An 18,997-nucleotide genomic window follows, 5' to 3' on the forward strand; every position below is an offset into this window, starting at 1 on the left:
TTGGTTGGGGTCAACAGAACTGTAAAGCACTGTACACTTGGCAAGTGCTTATTGGTTGTAAACTCTTTATTAAAAATAACAGCCAAGATCGCCATGAACAAGATGGAGAGCCTTCATTACAGCACTGGAGCCCACACATGAACAGCTCGCTTCTCTGATGAGGTATGGAAGAGCTGTTGTGTATCAAAGGTAGGATTATCTGCATAACTCACCCGTCAGCACACAGATCACGAGTATAATCCATAACACACCTGGTACCTTTGTATAGTTAAAGGATTGGAAGTCTTTGGCAAACACCCTCTCATTAAGTTGGAACTTCTCATATAACTTGCAATACGGCCGCCAAAATGTTTAAATGCTATGTGATCACAATGTCCCCAGGGTGAGTGTGCTAGAAACAAACTATACAGGAAAGACACACTGAACACTCCGAGAGTCTCACACACACACACAGCAGCCTGCACCTTTAATTTTGTCATGGCTTAAGTCACCTTGTACGTCCGGTGGTGACAGGCAGGCCACTGTCCCAGACTCACTTAAGTCTGACTGGAAATCACTGGTGAAGAATCGGTCTGTCGTAGCACAAGTTAACAGTGTACTCTTAGACATTTTTTTGATGACTCATTCATTAAACTTTATTCAAAATAATCAACGATTCAACAATGTTCACTTTATGATTTACTACATTTGAGAAAACATGCACTGGGTCCATTCACTGGGCCTGCTTCTTCCAGTTGAGGGTTGTGGGCCCCAAAGCCACACAGGGTGTAAGGCAGGGACCGACCCTGGCTGGGATGCCAGTTCCTTGCTGGGCACTCTCTTGCACACCCCCAAAGTTTGGCACCAGAAAACTGGGCAGAATAATAATAATAATAATTCATTACATTTATATAAAGCGAACCCACAATCTTCCACAGTCTCCTTACTGCAAAGCAGCAGCACTACCACTGCGCCACCTGTGAGGACAGAAGGCATGGTGTGACCACACTCCTGCCAGCTCTGGGTTATTCATTAGAACCCACTGTACCCACAAATTATCCCCACTTCCTATCTACATAATATTATGCATTGGTACTTTCATTATTTTTTTGTTATTTAAAAAAAGAAAGTTGCATACAGTTTCTTTAAGTTGAGGCCGCACGGAAAGTCGTGAAGCCAATTAGCTGAGACTCGCTGGGCTCATTGTAGCCTTTGCAGTTCCAGGAAATGGAATGTTTCGGGGGTCTCGAGCATAGTTCAGCACCTTCACTCCTTGTGTGGGATTCCAGCGAACATGCATGCTCCACTGAGTTATCTCCTGTAGCAGAAACGAAGAAAACAAAAGCAGAAGACCACTTTGTTAGAGGGAGGCGTCTTCCCAGTAGACATTGGTGGTTCCCAGTTTCTAACTGTACTCTTTATTCCCAATACTGCACGTACAGTTACACAAGTTAGCAAATGTACGCCACATTCAGGTGCCTTCTGGGATTTACTTCACTCAGTTTGAATTTGGGTTTATTTAATTCATCAAAAAGGCAGCAGTCATGTTTCAGTTTATTCAGTATTTTTATAACACTAAATCACATTCTAAACTAACAGTGAGGATGTTGTTGTAGGTATTACTGGAGTTCATAAATGCGTGTTTTGTTTGTTTGTTTTTCTGCATTTTACAAAATCAGAGGCCAAACAGTCCTGTGGTGGCTGAAATGGCTTTCATAATCTGACATTCAGACTGAAGGGACATAAAAATCCCAAAGCCTGATGAACTGCTCTTAGTTGGGGACGGTCTGACGCTAAATGTGAACTTCATATTTGTATACGTAATATTTTGCTGTCATGGTTTTGTAGAGTTGACACTTTTACTTGACAGAAATATACAGAACCTTTGCACTATTACAGTTAGGTCCATAAATATTTGGACAGAGACAACTTTTTTCTAATTCTGGTTCTGTACATTACCACAATGAATTTTAAATAAAATGACTCCGATGCAGTTGAAGTGCAGACTTTCAGCTTTAATTCAGTGGGGTGAACAAAATGATTGCATAAAAATGTGAGGCAACTAAAGCATTTTTTTAACACAATCCCTTCATTTCAGGGGCTCAAAAGTAATTGGATAAATTAAATAACTGTAAATAAAATGTTCATTTCTAATACTTGGTTGAAAACCCTTTGCTGGCAATGACAGCCTGAAGTCTTGAACTCATGGACATCACCAGATGCTGGGTTTCCTCCTTTTTAATGCTCTGCCAGGCCTTTACTGCAGCGGCTTTTAGTTGCTGTTAGTTTGTGGGCCTTTCTGTCCGAAGTTTAGTCTTCAACAAGTGAAATGCATGCTGAATTGGGTTAAGATCAGGTGACTGACTTGGCCATTCAAGAAATTTCCACTTCTTTGCTTTAATAAACTCCTGGGTTGCTTTGGCTGTATGTTTTGGGTCATTGTCCATCTGTATCATGAAATGCCGCCCAATCAATCTGACTGCATTTAGCTAGATTTGAGCAGACAGTATGTCTCTGAACACCTCAGAATTCATTCGGCTGCTTCTGTCCTGTGTCACATCATCAACAAACACTAATATCCCAGTGCCACTGGCAGCCATGCACGCCCAAGCCATCACACTGCCTCCACCGTGTTTTACAGATGATGTGGTATGCTTTGGATAATGAGCTGTTCCACGCCTTCTCCATACTTTTTTCTTGCCATCATTCTGGTAGAGGTTGATCTTGGTTTCATCTGTCCAAAGAATGTTTTTCCAGAACTGTGCTGGCTTTTTTAGATGTTCTTTAGCAAAGTCCAATCTAGCCTTTCTATTCTTGAGGCTTATGAGTGGCTTGCACCTTGCAGTGCACCCTCTGTATTTACTTTCATGCAGTCTGCTCTTTATGGTAGACTTGGATATCGATATGCCTACCCCCTGGAGAGTGTTGTTCACTTGGTTGGCTGTTGTGAAGGGGTTTCTCTTCACCATGGAAATGATTCTGCGATCATCCACCACTGTTGTCTTCCGTGGACGTCCAGGTCTTTTTGCGTAGCTCAGTTCACCAGTGCTTGCTTTCTTTCTCAGGATGTACCAAACTGTAGATTTTGCCACTCGTAATATTGTAGCAATTTCTCGGATGGGTTTTTTCTGTTTTCGCAGCTTAAGGGTGGCTTCTTTCACCTGCATGGAGAGCTCCTTTGACCGCATGTTGTCTGTTCACAGCAAAATCTTCCACATGCAAGCACCACACCTTAAATCAACTCCAGGCCTTTTATCTGCTTAATTGATAATGACATAACGACAGACTTGCCCACACCTGCCTATGAAATAGCCTTTGAGTCAATTGTCCAATTACTTTTGAGCCCCTGAAATGAAGGGATTGTGTTAAAAAAATGCTTTAGTTGCCTCACATTTTTATGCAATCGTTTTGTTCACCGCACTGAATTAAAGCTGAAAGTCTGCACTTCAACTGCATCTGAGTTGTTTAATTTAAAATTCATTGTGGTAATGTACAGAACCAAAATTAGAAAAAAGTCATCTCTGTCCAAATATTTATGGACCTAACTGTATTTAGTACTTTACATTTTATTGGGCATATTGTCTGCACTATCGTTAGGAAGATACCTTCCATGAAGCTCTAAACCAAAGCATAGCTGAGCTGAGCTGATGGGACATCTGCAGTATGTTTACATGTCAAGCTAAAACGATTGGCTACAACCATACTGAGCATTATGGGTAGCAAGTCATTGTGCAACAGCGCAACATTGAAACGTTCTGATTTGTAGGTAAGGCAAGCGTGAGATTGTTTGTTTTTAGTTTAACGTAAATACTGAGTTCACGTTAATTCTGTGCACGCACTTTTGGAGCTTATTGTGTGCTAATTACTTTTTGTTTTTTTCTTTGCCTGTGTTTTTCAGTGTTTACAACCACAGAGGTCTGCTACGACATCGAGCAGCACGAGAGGCGAGTTGGTGTTGCGCGTCTCACACAGGCCGCTGCTGGAAGCAGAGTTCACACAACTTTATGCCATGAGTCTTGTTCTGGAGACGCATTGTTTTTCCGTCATGGCTATCAGACAAGTAAAAAAATGGAAAATATACAAAAGATACAAGCTGAGGTAACCTTTCTCAGAGTAAATGAGTTGGTGCTTCAAAGTGCTTTTCATTGGGGGTTTGTGAAATTTGAGCTGCATGTTTCATTAGCAGAAGTTAAACTTTCCAACAGGTTTCCTTGAACAGTAAATCAAATTTGAGACGTTGTTCTATGCAGACAGAGAGAGGCTGAACGACATCAGGGGGTGATGTTTGCAACTAAAGTACAAAGTGAGAGCTACTGGCCAGCCACCCTATGAGATGCCCACCGCTCACCACCTGGACCCTCCACTGTCTGCTGGGATGGGACCTTTCCAGAGGCCTCTGTGATGGCTGCTGTCACATTTTCTAGGTGGGTGCTACATATTGGTGGTGGTTGAAGCAGTTCCCCTCTGTCTATATAAAGTGTTTTTGAGTTGCAAAAAAATGCAATATAAGTGTAATTCATTATTATTTAAATTTTACTAGCCTAATGTCTCCATTACTGTTTATTTTCCCTTGTGTTTCTGTGTTTATGATGCTCCATATAAATGGCAGTTTATCCATCTGAGCCCCCCAGTTCTCTTTGATTATTGAGTGACGGCCTTCATGTAGTTTACTGTTCTGTTAGAGCCTCCACAGATATGTCGTAGTAGTACTAAACGTAATAGCACCAGGAGTATCATCACGTGTACAGAGAAGAATGAAATTCCTACTTGCCTGCCTGACCAATAGTGCCATGCCAAGCAAGAATGTATTCAATTAAAGGACAATGTTTTATTTAATAGAAACCACAAATTAGCCTATGCAATACCATTTGTTCAGTTAGGCTTCTAATTCCTGACCCTCCCACTCTAAGGAACACTCCAGGCTGTTCTACAACATAAAACTTTGTAATGAATTTTACCTGGGAAACCATATCGTGCAGCAGGACGACATACTCAAAGTCAAGAAAGTCGTCTTCTGGTCTCTGTTTAGGGAAAAGAAGAAGGATTAATGGTGCATCTCCTGTCACTGCAGACAGCGCGACACAAGGACACACATAGTAAGGCAGCAGGTGAAGAGAGGCTCACAAGGTTACCTGGTTTATTCAGACAGAAACAGGATCCACAGCTCAGTATGGCGCTCACTTAGCAAAGCAGGAGAGAAAACCATGCGACTCTGAAGGCTGAATTTCTTTTCAGAAAGCTCATGTTTTGTGATGCCAGAATTCTGTTTCATCACTCTGATTTTAGAAACTTTCAACTGTGAAATGTATGACCACTCGTATACAGGTATATGATCAGTTTGTAGCATGCACTGGCAATACGTGTTGCACTGCTGACATGTTCTTTCTGCCTGTTGCTACAGACTACCCTGTCTGACTTGGGCTTCTTGGCTGGAAAATGTAGAATCAGGAATGTGATGATAATGTTGTTGCGTATCCATTTGTCTCAACACTCATCAGTTCAAAAACTCTCATTGAACAAGAAAAAAAAACAAAAAACAGTCAATGGCTTGTAGTCTGTAGTGTCTGCTAGAACCCCCACATTTGTTCTTAATAAATCAGCAACCAAGAAGGGTCCCATGATCAGTCTCTGCATAGTCTTCCTAAACTACAGTTGCAGGAATCTGTATTGTGATATCCCTGTCACTTGCACATGGGAACGTTTCATTGTCACTTTCTTCTTCTTCTTCTTTCGGCTGCTCCAGTTAGGGGTCGCCACAGCGGATCATCTTCTTCCATATCTTTCTGTTCTCTGCATCTTGTTCTGTTACACCCATCACCTGCATGTCCTCTCTCACCACATCCATAAACCTTCGCTTAGGCCTTCCTCTTTTCCACTTCCCTGGCAGCTCTATCCTTAGCATCCTTCTTCCAATATACCCAGCATCTCTCCTCTGCACATGTCCAAACCAACGCAATCTCGCCTCTCTGACTTTGTCCCCCAACCGCCCAACTTCAGCTGACCCTCTAATGTACTCATTTCTAATCCTCTCCATCCTCGTCACAGCCAATGCAAATCTTAGCATCTTTAACTCTGCTACCTCCAGCTCTGTCTCCTGCTTTCTGGTCAGTGCCACCGTCTCTGACCCATATAACATAGTTGGTCTCACTACCATCCTGTAGACCTTTCCTTTCACTCTTGCTGATACCCGTCTGTCACAAATCACTCCTGACACTCTTCTCCACCCATTCCACCCTGCCTGCACTCTCTTTTTCACCTCTCTTCCACAATCCCCATTCCTCTGTACTGTTGATCTCAAGTATTTAAACTCACCCACCTTCGCCAACTCTACTCCCTGCATACTCACCATTCCACTGACCTTCCTCTCATTTACAAACGTGTATTCTGTCTTGTTCCTAACTAACCTTCATTCCTCTCCTCTCTAGAGCATATCTCCACCTCTCCAGGGTCTCCTCAACCTGCTCCCTACTATCGCTACAGATCACAATGTCACCAGCAAACATTATAGTTCACGGGGACTCCTGTCTAATCTCGTCTGTCAACCTGTCCATCACCATTGCAAATAGGAAAGGGCTCAGAGCCGATCCCTGATGTAATCCCACCTCCACCTTGAATGCATCCGTCACTCCTACCGCAGACCTCACCACTGTCACACTTCCCTTGTACATATCCTGTACAACTCTTACGTACTTCTCTGCCACTCCTGACTTCCTCATTCAATACCACAGCTCCTCTCGAGGCACCCTGTCATATGCTTTCTCCAAGTCCACAAAGACGCAATGCATCTCCTTCTGGCCTTCTCTAAACTTCTCCATCAACATCCTCAGAGCAAACATTACATCTGTGATGCTCTTTCTTGGCATGAAACCATACGGCTGCTCACTAATCATCACCTCACTTCTTAACCGAGCTTCCACTACTATTTCCCATAACTTCATGCTGTGGCTCATCAATTTTATTCCCCTGTAGTTACTGCAGTCCTGCACATCCCCTATTCTTAAATATCTGCACCAGTACACTTCTTCTCCACTCCTCAAGCATCCTCTCACTTTCCAAGATTCCATTAAACAATCTAGTTAAAAACTCCACTGCCATCTCTCGTAAACACCTCCATGCTTCCATAGGTATGTCATCTGGACCAATGGCCTTTCCATTTTTCATCCTCTTCATAGCTGTCCTTACTTCCTCCTTGCTAATCTGTTGCACTTCCTTGATCACTATCTCCACATCATCCAATCTCTTCTCTCTCTCGTTCTCTTCATTCATCAGCCTCTCAAAGTACTCCTTCCATCTGCTCAACACACTCTCCTCGCTTGTGAGTACGTTTCCATCTTTATCCTTTATCACCCTAACCTGCTGCACATCTTTCCAAGCTCGGTCCCTCTGTCTAGCCCAGGGGTCCTCAATCACTGTCCTGGAGGGCCGCAGTGGCTGCAGGCTTTTGCTCCAACCCAATTGCTTAATAAGAAGCACTTATTGCTCAAGTAACATTTCTGCTTCATTTTAGTTGTCTCGTTCATTAAGATTTGGAACCCTTATTGCTTATTTTAGCTTTAAACAGCTGAATTCTTGGTTTTTAATCACCCCTCATTAACAATCAGATGAAAACGATAAAAGAAATCAGCATTTCTCCATTTAGCTGGTTTCCATTTACACCTGTGTGTGTTTATCATGCATTGCTGGGTTTAATTAAATACTTGGAAGGGAAGTGAAGAGAAAAAAGTGAAGGACTGAGAATTATTATTTTAGCTTTCAAATAATTTGGATGATATCTAGGATATGAGAATTACCTGACATGCAGAGTTAAAGCACTAACAACCATGAAATTAAATTATTGGCAAGAATTGCTTTCTAATTAAGCAACCGGGTTAGAACAAAAACCTGCAGCCACTGTGGCCCTCCAGGACTGAGATTGAGGACCCCTGGTCTAGCCAATCGGTACAGGTTCTTTTCTCCCTCCTTAGTGTCCAACCTCTCATACAACTCATCATACACCTTTTCTTTGGCCTTTGCCACCTCTCTCTTCACCTTGCGCCTTATCTCCTTGTAATCTTGTCTACTTTCTGCATTTCTTTGACTATCCCACTTCTTCTTTGCCATCCTCTTCCTCTGTATACTCTCCTGTACTTCCTCATTCCACCACCAAGTTTCCTTTTCCTCTTTCATCTTTCCAGATGTCACGCCAAGCTCCCTTCTTGCTGTCACCCTTACTACATCTACTATAGTTTCCCAGCTGTCTGGTAATTCTTCACTACCACCCAGTGCCTGTCGTACCTACACCCTAAACTCAACCTTGCAGTCTTCCTTTTTCAACTTCCACCATTTGATCCTTGGTTCTGCAACGTCATCCTACAGACCACCATCCTATGCTGCTTAACTACACTTTCCCCTGCCACCACTTTGCAGTCTTCAATCTCCTTCAGATTGACTCTTCTGTATAGGATGTAATCTGCCTGTGTGCATCTTCCTCCACTCTTGTACGTAACCCTATGTTCCTCCCTCTTCTTAAAATACATGTTCACCACAGCCATGTCCATCCTTTTTGGCAAAATCCACTATCCTCTGACCTTCTTCATTCCTCTCCTTGACACCACACCTACCCATCACCTCCTCGTCTCCTTTGTTCCCTTCACCAACATGCCCATTGAAATCCGCTGCAATCACCACTTTCTGTCCCTTGGGTACACTGTTCATCACTTCATCCAACTCACTCCAAAAATTTTCTTTCTCACCCATTGCACACCCAACTTGTGGTGCATATGCACTAACAACATTCATCATTACACCTTCAATTTCCAGCTTCATAATCATTACTCTGCCTGACACTCTTTTCACCTCCAAAACACTTTTGACATACTGTTCCTTCAGAATAACTCCTACCCCATTTCTCCTCCCATCCATACCATGATAGAACAATTTGAATCCACCTCTGATCCACCTGGCCTTACTCCCCTTTCATTTAGTCTCTTGCACGCACAATATATCAACCTTCCTTCTCTCCATCATATCCGCTAACTCTCTCCCCTTACCAGTCATATTGCCAACAATCAAAGTTCCTACCCTCAGTTCCACTCTTTTTACTTTCCTCCTCTCCTTCTGCCTCTGGACACGTCTCCCCCCTCTTCTTCTCCTTCTTCGGCCAACAGTAGCCCAATTTCCACCAGCATCTTGTTGGCTAACAGTACAGGTGGCGGTCGATGCTAACCCGGGGCTCGACCGATCCGGTATGGAAACTTGTATTGTTGTTCGCATATTGATTTGGCAAAATTTTACACCGGATACCCTTCCTGACGTAACCCTCCCCATTTATCCGGGCTTGGGACCAGCACAAAGAAACACACTGGTTTGTGCATCCCCTGTGGCTGGGTTTTCATTGTCACTTTCTTCTGACAGCTCAAAAGCCCCATGTGACAGTGCAGAATCTGAGCCATTAACGATACGCCAAACCTCTGCAGACTGGTTCTTTAGACGAGAGGTGGTATGTGATGCCATACTGTAAGGCGGTGAATGTCTGAAGAGCATCAGACTCTGCTGATCTCGTAGACTTTGCTGCAGTCCAGCAGGTAAAAACAAACAACGTATGCAACCTTTTTCAGTTGGTAAGCCTTCTATCCTGTACACTCTGGTCAAGGTGACTGGGTGGGGAGAGGTTCACTTCTAGTAGCAATGGGTAGGAGAGAGTAACCTGCTGTGGAGGGCCCACCACTGTCAGTCACGTTAAGATCAAGAAGACAATTTCATGAACATAAGTAGAATCTGCTCACTTCATGAACTAGTGAGGTCCCTATAAGATAACAGAATTTACTGTGCTGGTTCCCAAATTTGGTCCTGGTGGAACCCCCTATGGCTGCAGGATTTTGTTCCAACCAGCTTCACAAACAGTGATAATCATCGATAACAAATGATCTCATTTAATTAGCTGGTCTTTCTTTCTCTTCTGTTATTGTGCTTTCAGAGTATGGTTTTTACATTTATAAGACATTTAGAAATATTTCTATTTTATTTCTAAAGCTATAAATTCTTAACTCTCTTTTGTTATTTGCTCCCTTCATTTAACCCTAATAGTGACAATTAACAACAAGCAGAGCAGACACCCAGGATGATAAAAATTGCAGCTGCTTCAGTCAGACCCACATAACCGGATCACTTGGAAAATCAGGTTGAAAATACTGTCAATAAGGTTAAAAAAAAACTGCATATCCGCCCATATAACTGCTTAATATATTTTAATAAAAATCTACCAACTTAGTTTTGTAATTTCTATGTTGATTTCAAAACCCAGAAACTTGGAAATAATGACTCACTTAATTATGCTAGGTGTCCAATGATAAACAGAAGCTGGTTGGAACAAAAACCTGCAGCCACAGGGGGGTCCCCAGGACTGTGTTTGAGGACCACTGCCTTGAAATATTCAGCTGGTGATAGCATCCTCTACACGCAGTATGTGTGCACACTTTGTCCAACTGAAGATCACATGCGGCCAGTCTCAATCCTGGTCGCTTCATGCACAAGACAGGAATTAATCCCAGGCCGTTTGCAGGGCAAGCTCTCCTATTTGAAGTCCAGTAACTAAAGACGCGTGTCTTTAAAGATGTGACAGGATAAAGGCCGTAACCAGGCCGTGCTCTAAACCCAGTCTCCTGGAGTGGCGAGGCCGCATCACAAAGCAGTGCAGCCGTCACATTCAGCCACATTCCCATGAATCTGGGAACCCATCATATCCAGCTGTATTTTCTAGATGACTTCTACATTAGAAGTTTATATTTATGCCTAGTGCTTGATTAGAAACTGTTGCCAATAAAAAGCAAAAAATAAAATATTGTCCAGTCAGTGGCTAGACTTCTGAAGGGTGTACGAGAGCCAATGTGTTAGACTGTGTGAATGATTTATATCCTTTCATTTTAACTCAAATGTAACGTAGCAATGAAGCAGACTTTTATTGGTGCCTCCACCTCTGTTAACACAGTGCGTTGTGCCAAGTAAAGTTCATAGCCGGTTTGACAATTCCAGTGCTTAAGGGAAAAAAAAAGATGACTTGCCAGTTGTTGAAAAGAAAGAACCGTGGCCATATTATAAAGCGTGGATTCACTGGACTCCTGCCACATTACATAGCTTGATGCAATCCGTCCAAGGAGCCAAAAGGGTTTCATTTCTGCAGGGATATTTCCATGGCCATCTACAACAAGAAACAAAATCAGTAGAGTCCTGATCACTTTAACACTCATACTGTATATGAAGATAAAGGAGTAAACATCATGAGACTATAAACCCTTCATTATCTGAGCCTACTTATTACCACTGTATTGTCATAGGTAGTCCGAGCCTGACTGAGCGCTCACCTCCACGCTCTCCCCTAGTGATCCAGTCAATGAATCCAATCTGAATGTCTCGGGAATCTGGGAAAACCCACATGGACACTTGAAGAGCGTGCAAACTCCAGGGTGCGTGACTAGGCTGAGAAGCAGCTCCTCGTCCTGCCCCACAATCTCATCCCAGCATGCTTGCGCTCTAGCACGCTTGTCATCTATGTTACTACAAGTACTTCACAATTTGCACAACTTAAATCACACAATTGCAAAGCAATTTGTAATTTTATGTTACATTAATTTATTTAAGTTTATATCAGCAGGCAGACAATCCTAGCATTTTTAGAAACCACTTTTACTTATTAACGGGTTATGGGGAGCAGGGCTGGAAAAATATGGAACACTTTTGTAAGAATATGTCATGTATTAACATTGCGGCTTACCTAAACCTCCGTGTTTAGTGGAATTTTTCAGATTGTATTTATTTAATCATTACCATTTTTGCTCTTTTTTGGATAGTTGCCACCCTTTTGTGACTATCTCTGTATGGCAGCTATCTATTGTATACAGTTGTGATGCCTGGAGCTGGTCACATTGTAGTAGTGCTCTCATTCCCAGCATGCTAAGGGATCACTGTGCCCTCTGACTGCTTCGAGCCTTTGGGGAGATGCCTATTAGACCATACAATTTGTGACTCCGATTTACTGTCTAGAAGGAGCTGCAGCAGGTGGATTGTGCTGTCATCCCCTTTCTGATTAAAATTCTTTTGGATGCTCTGTCCATATTCTGGCCTCGTATGATTTATCTGCCTTACAGCCTGTGCACCATACATCACAAACCATCACCCAACATTCAATAAGATGGTAGGACAAGGGTATCTCATTTCCAAATGGCTCTTCACAGGGGCAGTTTCCATTCATCACTTTACAGCTGCATTTTGCAATTTGGTTACCTGGACTTTCTTTGCGACGGTGCATATGAGTCTTCGGCAGTTTATCATGTGTGTAAGGTTTCAGTGCAGGGTTTTGTAAACATTTTGTATGCATATTTGTTGCTCTTGTAAATAGTTTAGATAATGTGTTTTTTCAATTTTTACCTCAGTATGGTGCGTCTGCGGGAGGTGGGTGTGCGCCGCACCAGACTTGGTGGTGTCTGACTTTCCCATTTAAAATAAACAAATCACCTCATCCTGACTACTATGTTTTCATTTTAAAATGCAGACATTGTTTTAGGCTTTCGGACACACTACACTACACCACCACTTTAAATTGACAAGAATGAATACTTCTAAAAATGTCCTCTAGAGATGGGCACAACTGAAAACAACGGCGTGGCATTTCAGTGTGGATGAATGAAAATGAAGATATTCGTAAATGCTGACCCTATTGTGCTCTGGTTGGTTTGTACTCCTTACATAAGCCCTTTGCAATTGGATTCTGTTCATTAAAGCAGGCAGAGAAGAGTTGCTTTCCATGGAGCTTGTTGTGCAGTTTACCGGTGGGCACCTAAATAGCACTTTGCGTAGTTTGAATGCTGCATAAATGCACAGAAGGCAAATAATTTACCGGTCACCACAGTTTTGTGATAATTCTCGTTGCTACTGAGTAGGGAGGTGTGCTTTCTGCAGCAAAATGAATACCAAGGCATGGGACGGGTGGAGAATGCAGCTGAACTCGCAAGAATTTAGGACAGAGAGTGACACGAAGCAGCCGAAAGAAGAAGAAAAAGTGACACAAAAGCACAATGCAATAAAACGAAGATACAAACGCACGCTGGTACACATTTATTAATTTTCTCTGTTGAGTTACTTTTATGACTGGGATCAACGCATTAACCTGATATGGGGGAGCAATTTGCTTTGGCTTCTTTATAAATTTTTTTCTTTCTCTATGCCGCAAGTCCTGTGTGCACAAATACTTTTAATAATAATAATAATTCTTTGCATTTATATAGCGCTTTTCTCACTACTCAAAGCGCTCAGCAATTACAGGTTAAGGGCCTTGCTTAAGGGCCCAACAGAGCAGAGTCCCTTTTTGGCATTTACGGGATTTGGACCGGCAACCTTCCGATTGCCAGTGCAGATCCCTAGCCTCAGATGCTCAGTGCTCAGCCTTTTGAAAGCACATAAAGCACAAAGGAATCAGATTTTCTGTTTTTCACCACATGGCCTCTTCAAGGAGATTTCCACCGATGTGTTTGTGCCCACTGAATGACATGGGGACAATCTGCTTCAGCTTCTTCAACAAGTTCTTTCTTTTTCTATGCCATGAAGGCGCTATCACAGCCTTGTACATGCTGATACTTTTGAAAGTGAATAAAACACAAGAAAGTGGATTTTCATGGAGCTCTGAATTTTTTACTACACCACCCCTTCAGGGTAAGTGCCCAGTGTAGGCGAAGGTCTAGGTCATATCTGTTTTTAGGCATTTCTATGTGGACATGGATATATTTGTAAATAATTTTGAAACTCCAGTGTGGGTGGAGATTATTTTTGTTTAAAAATGTAGCCTTAGTGCACCTGGGCCACTACAACATGACCCAGAGGTCACATGACACATTCTCCAATTAAATAAGACTAGCTGATCCCTGCCCAAGGCTCCACCCACGTAGTAGTGAAACAGGACAAACTTTAAAAATCAATAAACAAAGAGATAGCGCTAGCTAAGCAGAGGCAAGGTATGCTCCAAAACGTGGCCAGAGGTAGAGCAATTCGAACAGAGGATGGTGCATGAGTGAGGAGGGCCCCGCCTGGCTCCCCGTTCCTGAAATCACACTCCCACCTCCCTTCAGCCCACAGCCTCTGTCTCAGATTAGCGCGAATAAATCACTTCTACACACGAACTATGATACTTAGCGCGATGAGAGAAGAAGCAAAACAGCAATGTTCAAACAAATTATAGAAAAAAACCTGATCTAAATCCATTAAGTAGTTCTCTTGTGAAAAGCAGACAGACATACAGACAGTCGTTGGAGTTTACATATATATATATATATATATATATATATATATATATATATATATACACGGCGGCATGTAGCTATTGTTATCCTCGTGTTGGATGGAAGATTAACAAAAAGTACTTGTTTCACTAGAGCAATCAGAGGAAGGCAGCCCAAGCTAGTGGAAGGCCTTTTTGTCTAAAAATCTGTCTAGTGTCTTGATTATGAATTTGACTTGCATTTTGGTTTTGGTGCTTCAATTTCTCTGACTTTTTGGTTTATGAATGCCTGGCTGTCCCTGGAAATTTTGCCTTTGCCCATGATGCCTACCATTCCCTGGTATCACTAAGTATTAAAAAAAAAAATTCTTTTAAAAGACGTAGTTCCTTGCCAAAGGCTGCTTATTGAGTTTAGGTCAACATTCAGTGCCTTCATTCCTTTGAAACTGATAGCAAAGCTCAAGGCCCTTGGATTAAACAGCCACTTAGGGAGTGTCAGGCCTGGAGAATACATCTCTAACAGTCTCTCTGTAAACACTGGCTTTAACATTCTGCCCACTAACCCGACGACACACAAGCTGTGAGTTTGATTACAAAGAGGGACAAACAGCTTACTATGGGGGAAGGTAAAATTCTCACAGAATAATGTGAAACCTGCAATCTGTGTGTCTATGTCACCAAGACTAAGGAGCTGATTATCAACCTGAGGAGTGTTGGAGGGAGCTTGGTGCATATTCACATGAATGGGGCTGCCTTGCAAAGAGGAAATAGTTTTAAGGTTTTTAGGGATCCACGTCAAGCAGGATCCCTCATGAACCTTCAAGGCCAACTACCATGTATAAAAGGCTCCATAGCACCTTCACATTTTGAGCAGGTTGAGAAAAGTCAGTCTGTCCATATGGATCCTTAGTAGCACAATGTATGGAGGCCATATTGACGGTGGAATGCAAGGCCTGGCAGGGGGTGTTTAAAATGGACCAGTTTATCATCCTTTGGGAAATGTATGACAAGTAATGCCTTAAGTAGGCTTGTACCATGTACCGTGTTGTCACTAAATGATGCTGTACCCCAGGAACAGGAATAAAAAACATTTCATGGTTGTGAGGTACAATGACAATAAAATGAGTTGAAAACTCCTGAATGGAGCACCAGTCCAGCATAGGGTGCACACGTTCACAAAGGGCCAAAATTGGTCACCAGTTAATTTAACCTGCATGTCTTTGAGGTATGGGTGGAACATTGACATACCCTGCAGAGGAGGGCTAATGGTGCAAACTCTACACTCAAAGTGACCTGACCAGCTTTTGACCCCAGCAGTGTGAAGCACTGTGCCACCATGTCACAGTCCGTTAGATCAGATAAGAATCGATTCTTACTTCAAATGTGAATGTGGCTATGGGCCTCAGAACAATAATAATTAGACACACCTCAAAAATATAAAACCAATAAAATAGTTATAGTTAATTGGTCAACAGCTCAGTTATTTGTAACAGGTTAATGGATTTGTGTCATTTTAGTATAATCTGTGCTTAACCAGAATCATTTAAGTTGCTTTTGTGACACAGGTGTTTAGTGAAACTGAAAGCAATGCTTTTATTTTGTGCTGCTAAGTTTCTGTATGTGTGAAGATTCACCTCGTTTTCCTCAGTGGCAGTGCTCTATACTGAAATCTGTTAAAGAGCCTCTCGGTTTTGCTTCTGTCCTGAGAAGTCATGCTGAGAAGTTCTGCAAACTTATAATATAGCATCACTGGTGTCCTGTCCACGGTTGGTTCCTGCTTCGCAATGAAGCCGGGATGGGCCCCAGCTCCCTGAGACATGGAAGTGGGTAAGCGCATTGTGAAAGTGGATGGACTGAAATACTAACGGAAAACAGCACATGACATTACTAGTGCTGTCTTTTCTTGCTGTTTGAACCTTACCTAATTAGAAGAATACATTTCATCAAGTATTTGTTTACTGCTACAAACCATTTTTTCTCCTTACCTGGAATATATTTCCCATCCACGAGCTTTCCCTGCTTCCTCATACGCTCATAAAAAGCATGTTCATCATCTGCGGTGTTCGCTTTAGCAGTGTCATTGTATGTGCAGTTCACCTGTGGAGCCGTCCGAGTTTCTGTGTGGCTAAAGAGTATTTGTGCAGTGTGTATTCCCATGACATCCTATTAAAACAAAAGTGGTAGTTGGGGACACTTTGAGAACCTCAGGAGCTCTACAGATTTACAAAAACTTTTGTACTTCATTGGTTGTATATTGTGAGAACAAAAATAGTCTAAAGATTTTGCTTAAATAAGAAGCAAGCCTGAAGAGTCAACTGTGGGATTATTTTTATATGCTTTAAGTTGCACAGTAGTAATCAATGGCATTAAAAGGCCAATTAGGATAATTAAGCCGCCTGCTCATGCAACGTAAGACTTTACAAACTAGCGACTGTACAAAGGGAAAACAGGTGCAGTAAGTTTGAGCTGGGTGTGCATACTCTGCGAAGATAAAATGTGGCAAGGATCCACTTTCAAAAAGGAACTTGGTATGGGGTGAAACTTTGAAATACTTTTAAATCACATACACTGGATAAAGTAAGGTCATAAACGGTGTAAGTAATTTATTAACCAATCATTTTATACATTGTATAACCATGAATCAGCTCAACTGATGTAGACACCCTAAAAGATATAAAAATATATAAATCGCTTTGCTTGGGGAGTTACTCTGATCAGCTTGCTGAAAGGAGGCGCTCCCTCCCCGAACAGACAATTAAAGACACATTGAACAAGTTTTCTCCTGCCTGGTTCCTAACTCAAAGAGGTCCTAATTGAGGACAAGATTTCTTTTTTTAATACATATCCAGTTTATTTCTTCTACATTGCTCAATTACTGTGATCCATCTAAATGAATATTTCTGTAAATAAAAGAGACATAATTAAAACTCACATCTCTGAATTTTACAAGACCCCCTAAGGACAAATAAAAACACTTAATTATCATCATCACCTTAATAACCATAAAAAGATGTAAAATTAAACCAATGGGTACCATCGTTCCATGTTTAGGTAGAGTGCTTTAAACAAAGACATGTACAGATAAGGGGTCCTCTTCCTATATAGTCAGTTAGTGACAGCGTCACAATTTAAAGCAGACTGATAGGTACTAACAAGCATGAGTGCTTCAAAATGCTAGACTGGGAACTGATGTACGAGTCAAATGGGGATAATATTATGGCACTCTGTCACTGCATCACAGATTATATTAACATCTGTGTTGACACGGTCGAACCCACAAAGGTAGTGCTTTGCTTTCTAAACAACAAGCCCTGAATTACTAAGGAGCTAAAGGGTCTCCTGAATGAGAGAAAGGGAGCATTCACATCTGGTGACAAAAAGGCTCTGAAGGACGTACAAGCATATACTAAAGAAAACGCTGAGGGAAGGAAAGGAAGCTTACAAAGTTAAAATAGAAAACAAACTCACTCAGAATAACATGAAGGGTGTCTGGAATGGATTGGGTATAATTACTGGACTCGAGCAATCCAGGCCTCAGGTGCTAGAAGGGGATGTGGACAAAGCTAACACCCTGAAACTATTTTTTTTAATTGATTTTCCCTCTAACTACCACTTTTATCCAATGACCTGTCTCCCCACACCATACATACTACATCAACAACTCCTACTACGTCAACTGGAATGGCTAGTGACAAGTCCTTCTCTGACCGTCGGTATGGACTGTCCATAACTGAAGACCAAGTAAGGAGACAACTGAGGAAGCTACACACAGGAAAAGCTACAGGACCAGATGGAGTCAGTTCTCAGGATCTTAAAGCCTGTGCTGACCAACATTGTGGTGTCCTCTGTCACCTGTTTAGTCTGTCCCTAAGGCTTCAGAAAGTGTCAATGCTGTGGAAAACATCTTGCATTGTTCCTGTTCCAAAGAAGGCAGGTGCCTCTACATCAGATGTCTACAGACCAGTGGAAGTTACATCTCACATTATGCAGACATTTGACAGACTGGTCCTGAACTATATGAGTCACTTGCTGTAAGCCACCTGGACCCACTGCAGTTTGCCTATCGGACAAAGATTAGAGTGGAGGATGCAATTATCTGTCTGCTCCACAAGGCTTATTCTCACCTGGGCAAAGCTGGCAACACTGTGAGGATTATGTTTTTTGATTTCTCCAGTGCCTTCAATACCATCCAGCCATTCCTGTTAAGGAGTAAACTCAGGGATATGCAGGTGGATGAGCCTATGGAGTCCTGGATAATGGACTATCTGTTGGGCAGACTGCAGTTTGGGAGAAATCAAGGACTGTGTTTCTGATATGGATGTGAGCAACACTGGAGCACCACAAGGAACAGTCCTTACTCCTTTTTTTTTTCTTCACTGTACACCTTTGACGATAAATATAACACCAGGGGCCTCATGTATAAATGGTGTGTACGCACAGAAATGTTGTGTACGAACGTTTCCACGCTCAAATCGTGATGTATAAAACCTAAACTTGGTGTAAAGCCACGCACATTTCCACGGTACCTCATACCCTAGCGTATGCAATTTTTCTGCTCGGTTTTGCAGATTGGCGGCACTCAGGGTCAAAGCAGTGCTACTGTTCCTATGTAGTTACCCTTTCTTTCTTAGATCCACATTCCTGACGCGGCTTTATAAATACACTGAAACTAACTGCATATTGTTTATTAGTGTAATGCATCTGATTGTAATTAACCTGCAGCAATATAATGGTCCAGGGAATAGCCATAGTATTCCAAATACCATAACTGCT

The 18,997-nt window shown here is 42.1% G+C and overlaps 1 protein-coding gene across 4 annotated transcripts in view; it reads right to left on the bottom strand.

Annotated features, from left to right (window-relative positions):
- Window positions 1-214: 214 nt before the first annotated feature.
- Window positions 215-18,997, bottom strand: part of LOC114646309 (latexin-like) — a 45,139-nt gene continuing 26,356 nt past the window's right edge. For all 4 annotated transcript variants that reach the window (XM_028794451.2, XM_028794450.2, XM_028794452.2 and 1 more), the window contains 4 exons: window positions 16,210-16,387; window positions 11,019-11,155; window positions 4,938-5,000; window positions 215-1,297 (listed from right to left, as the gene is read on the bottom strand). In XM_028794451.2, the coding sequence (XP_028650284.2) occupies window positions 1,160-1,297; window positions 4,938-5,000; window positions 11,019-11,155; window positions 16,210-16,387 (516 nt within the window). In that variant the 3' untranslated portion in view covers window positions 215-1,159. The remainder of the gene's footprint in view (window positions 1,298-4,937; window positions 5,001-11,018; window positions 11,156-16,209; window positions 16,388-18,997) is intronic.

The sequence above is a fragment of the Erpetoichthys calabaricus genome, chromosome 2 (assembly GCF_900747795.2).
Source record: "Erpetoichthys calabaricus chromosome 2, fErpCal1.3, whole genome shotgun sequence".
Lineage (NCBI taxonomy): Eukaryota > Metazoa > Chordata > Cladistia > Polypteriformes > Polypteridae > Erpetoichthys > Erpetoichthys calabaricus.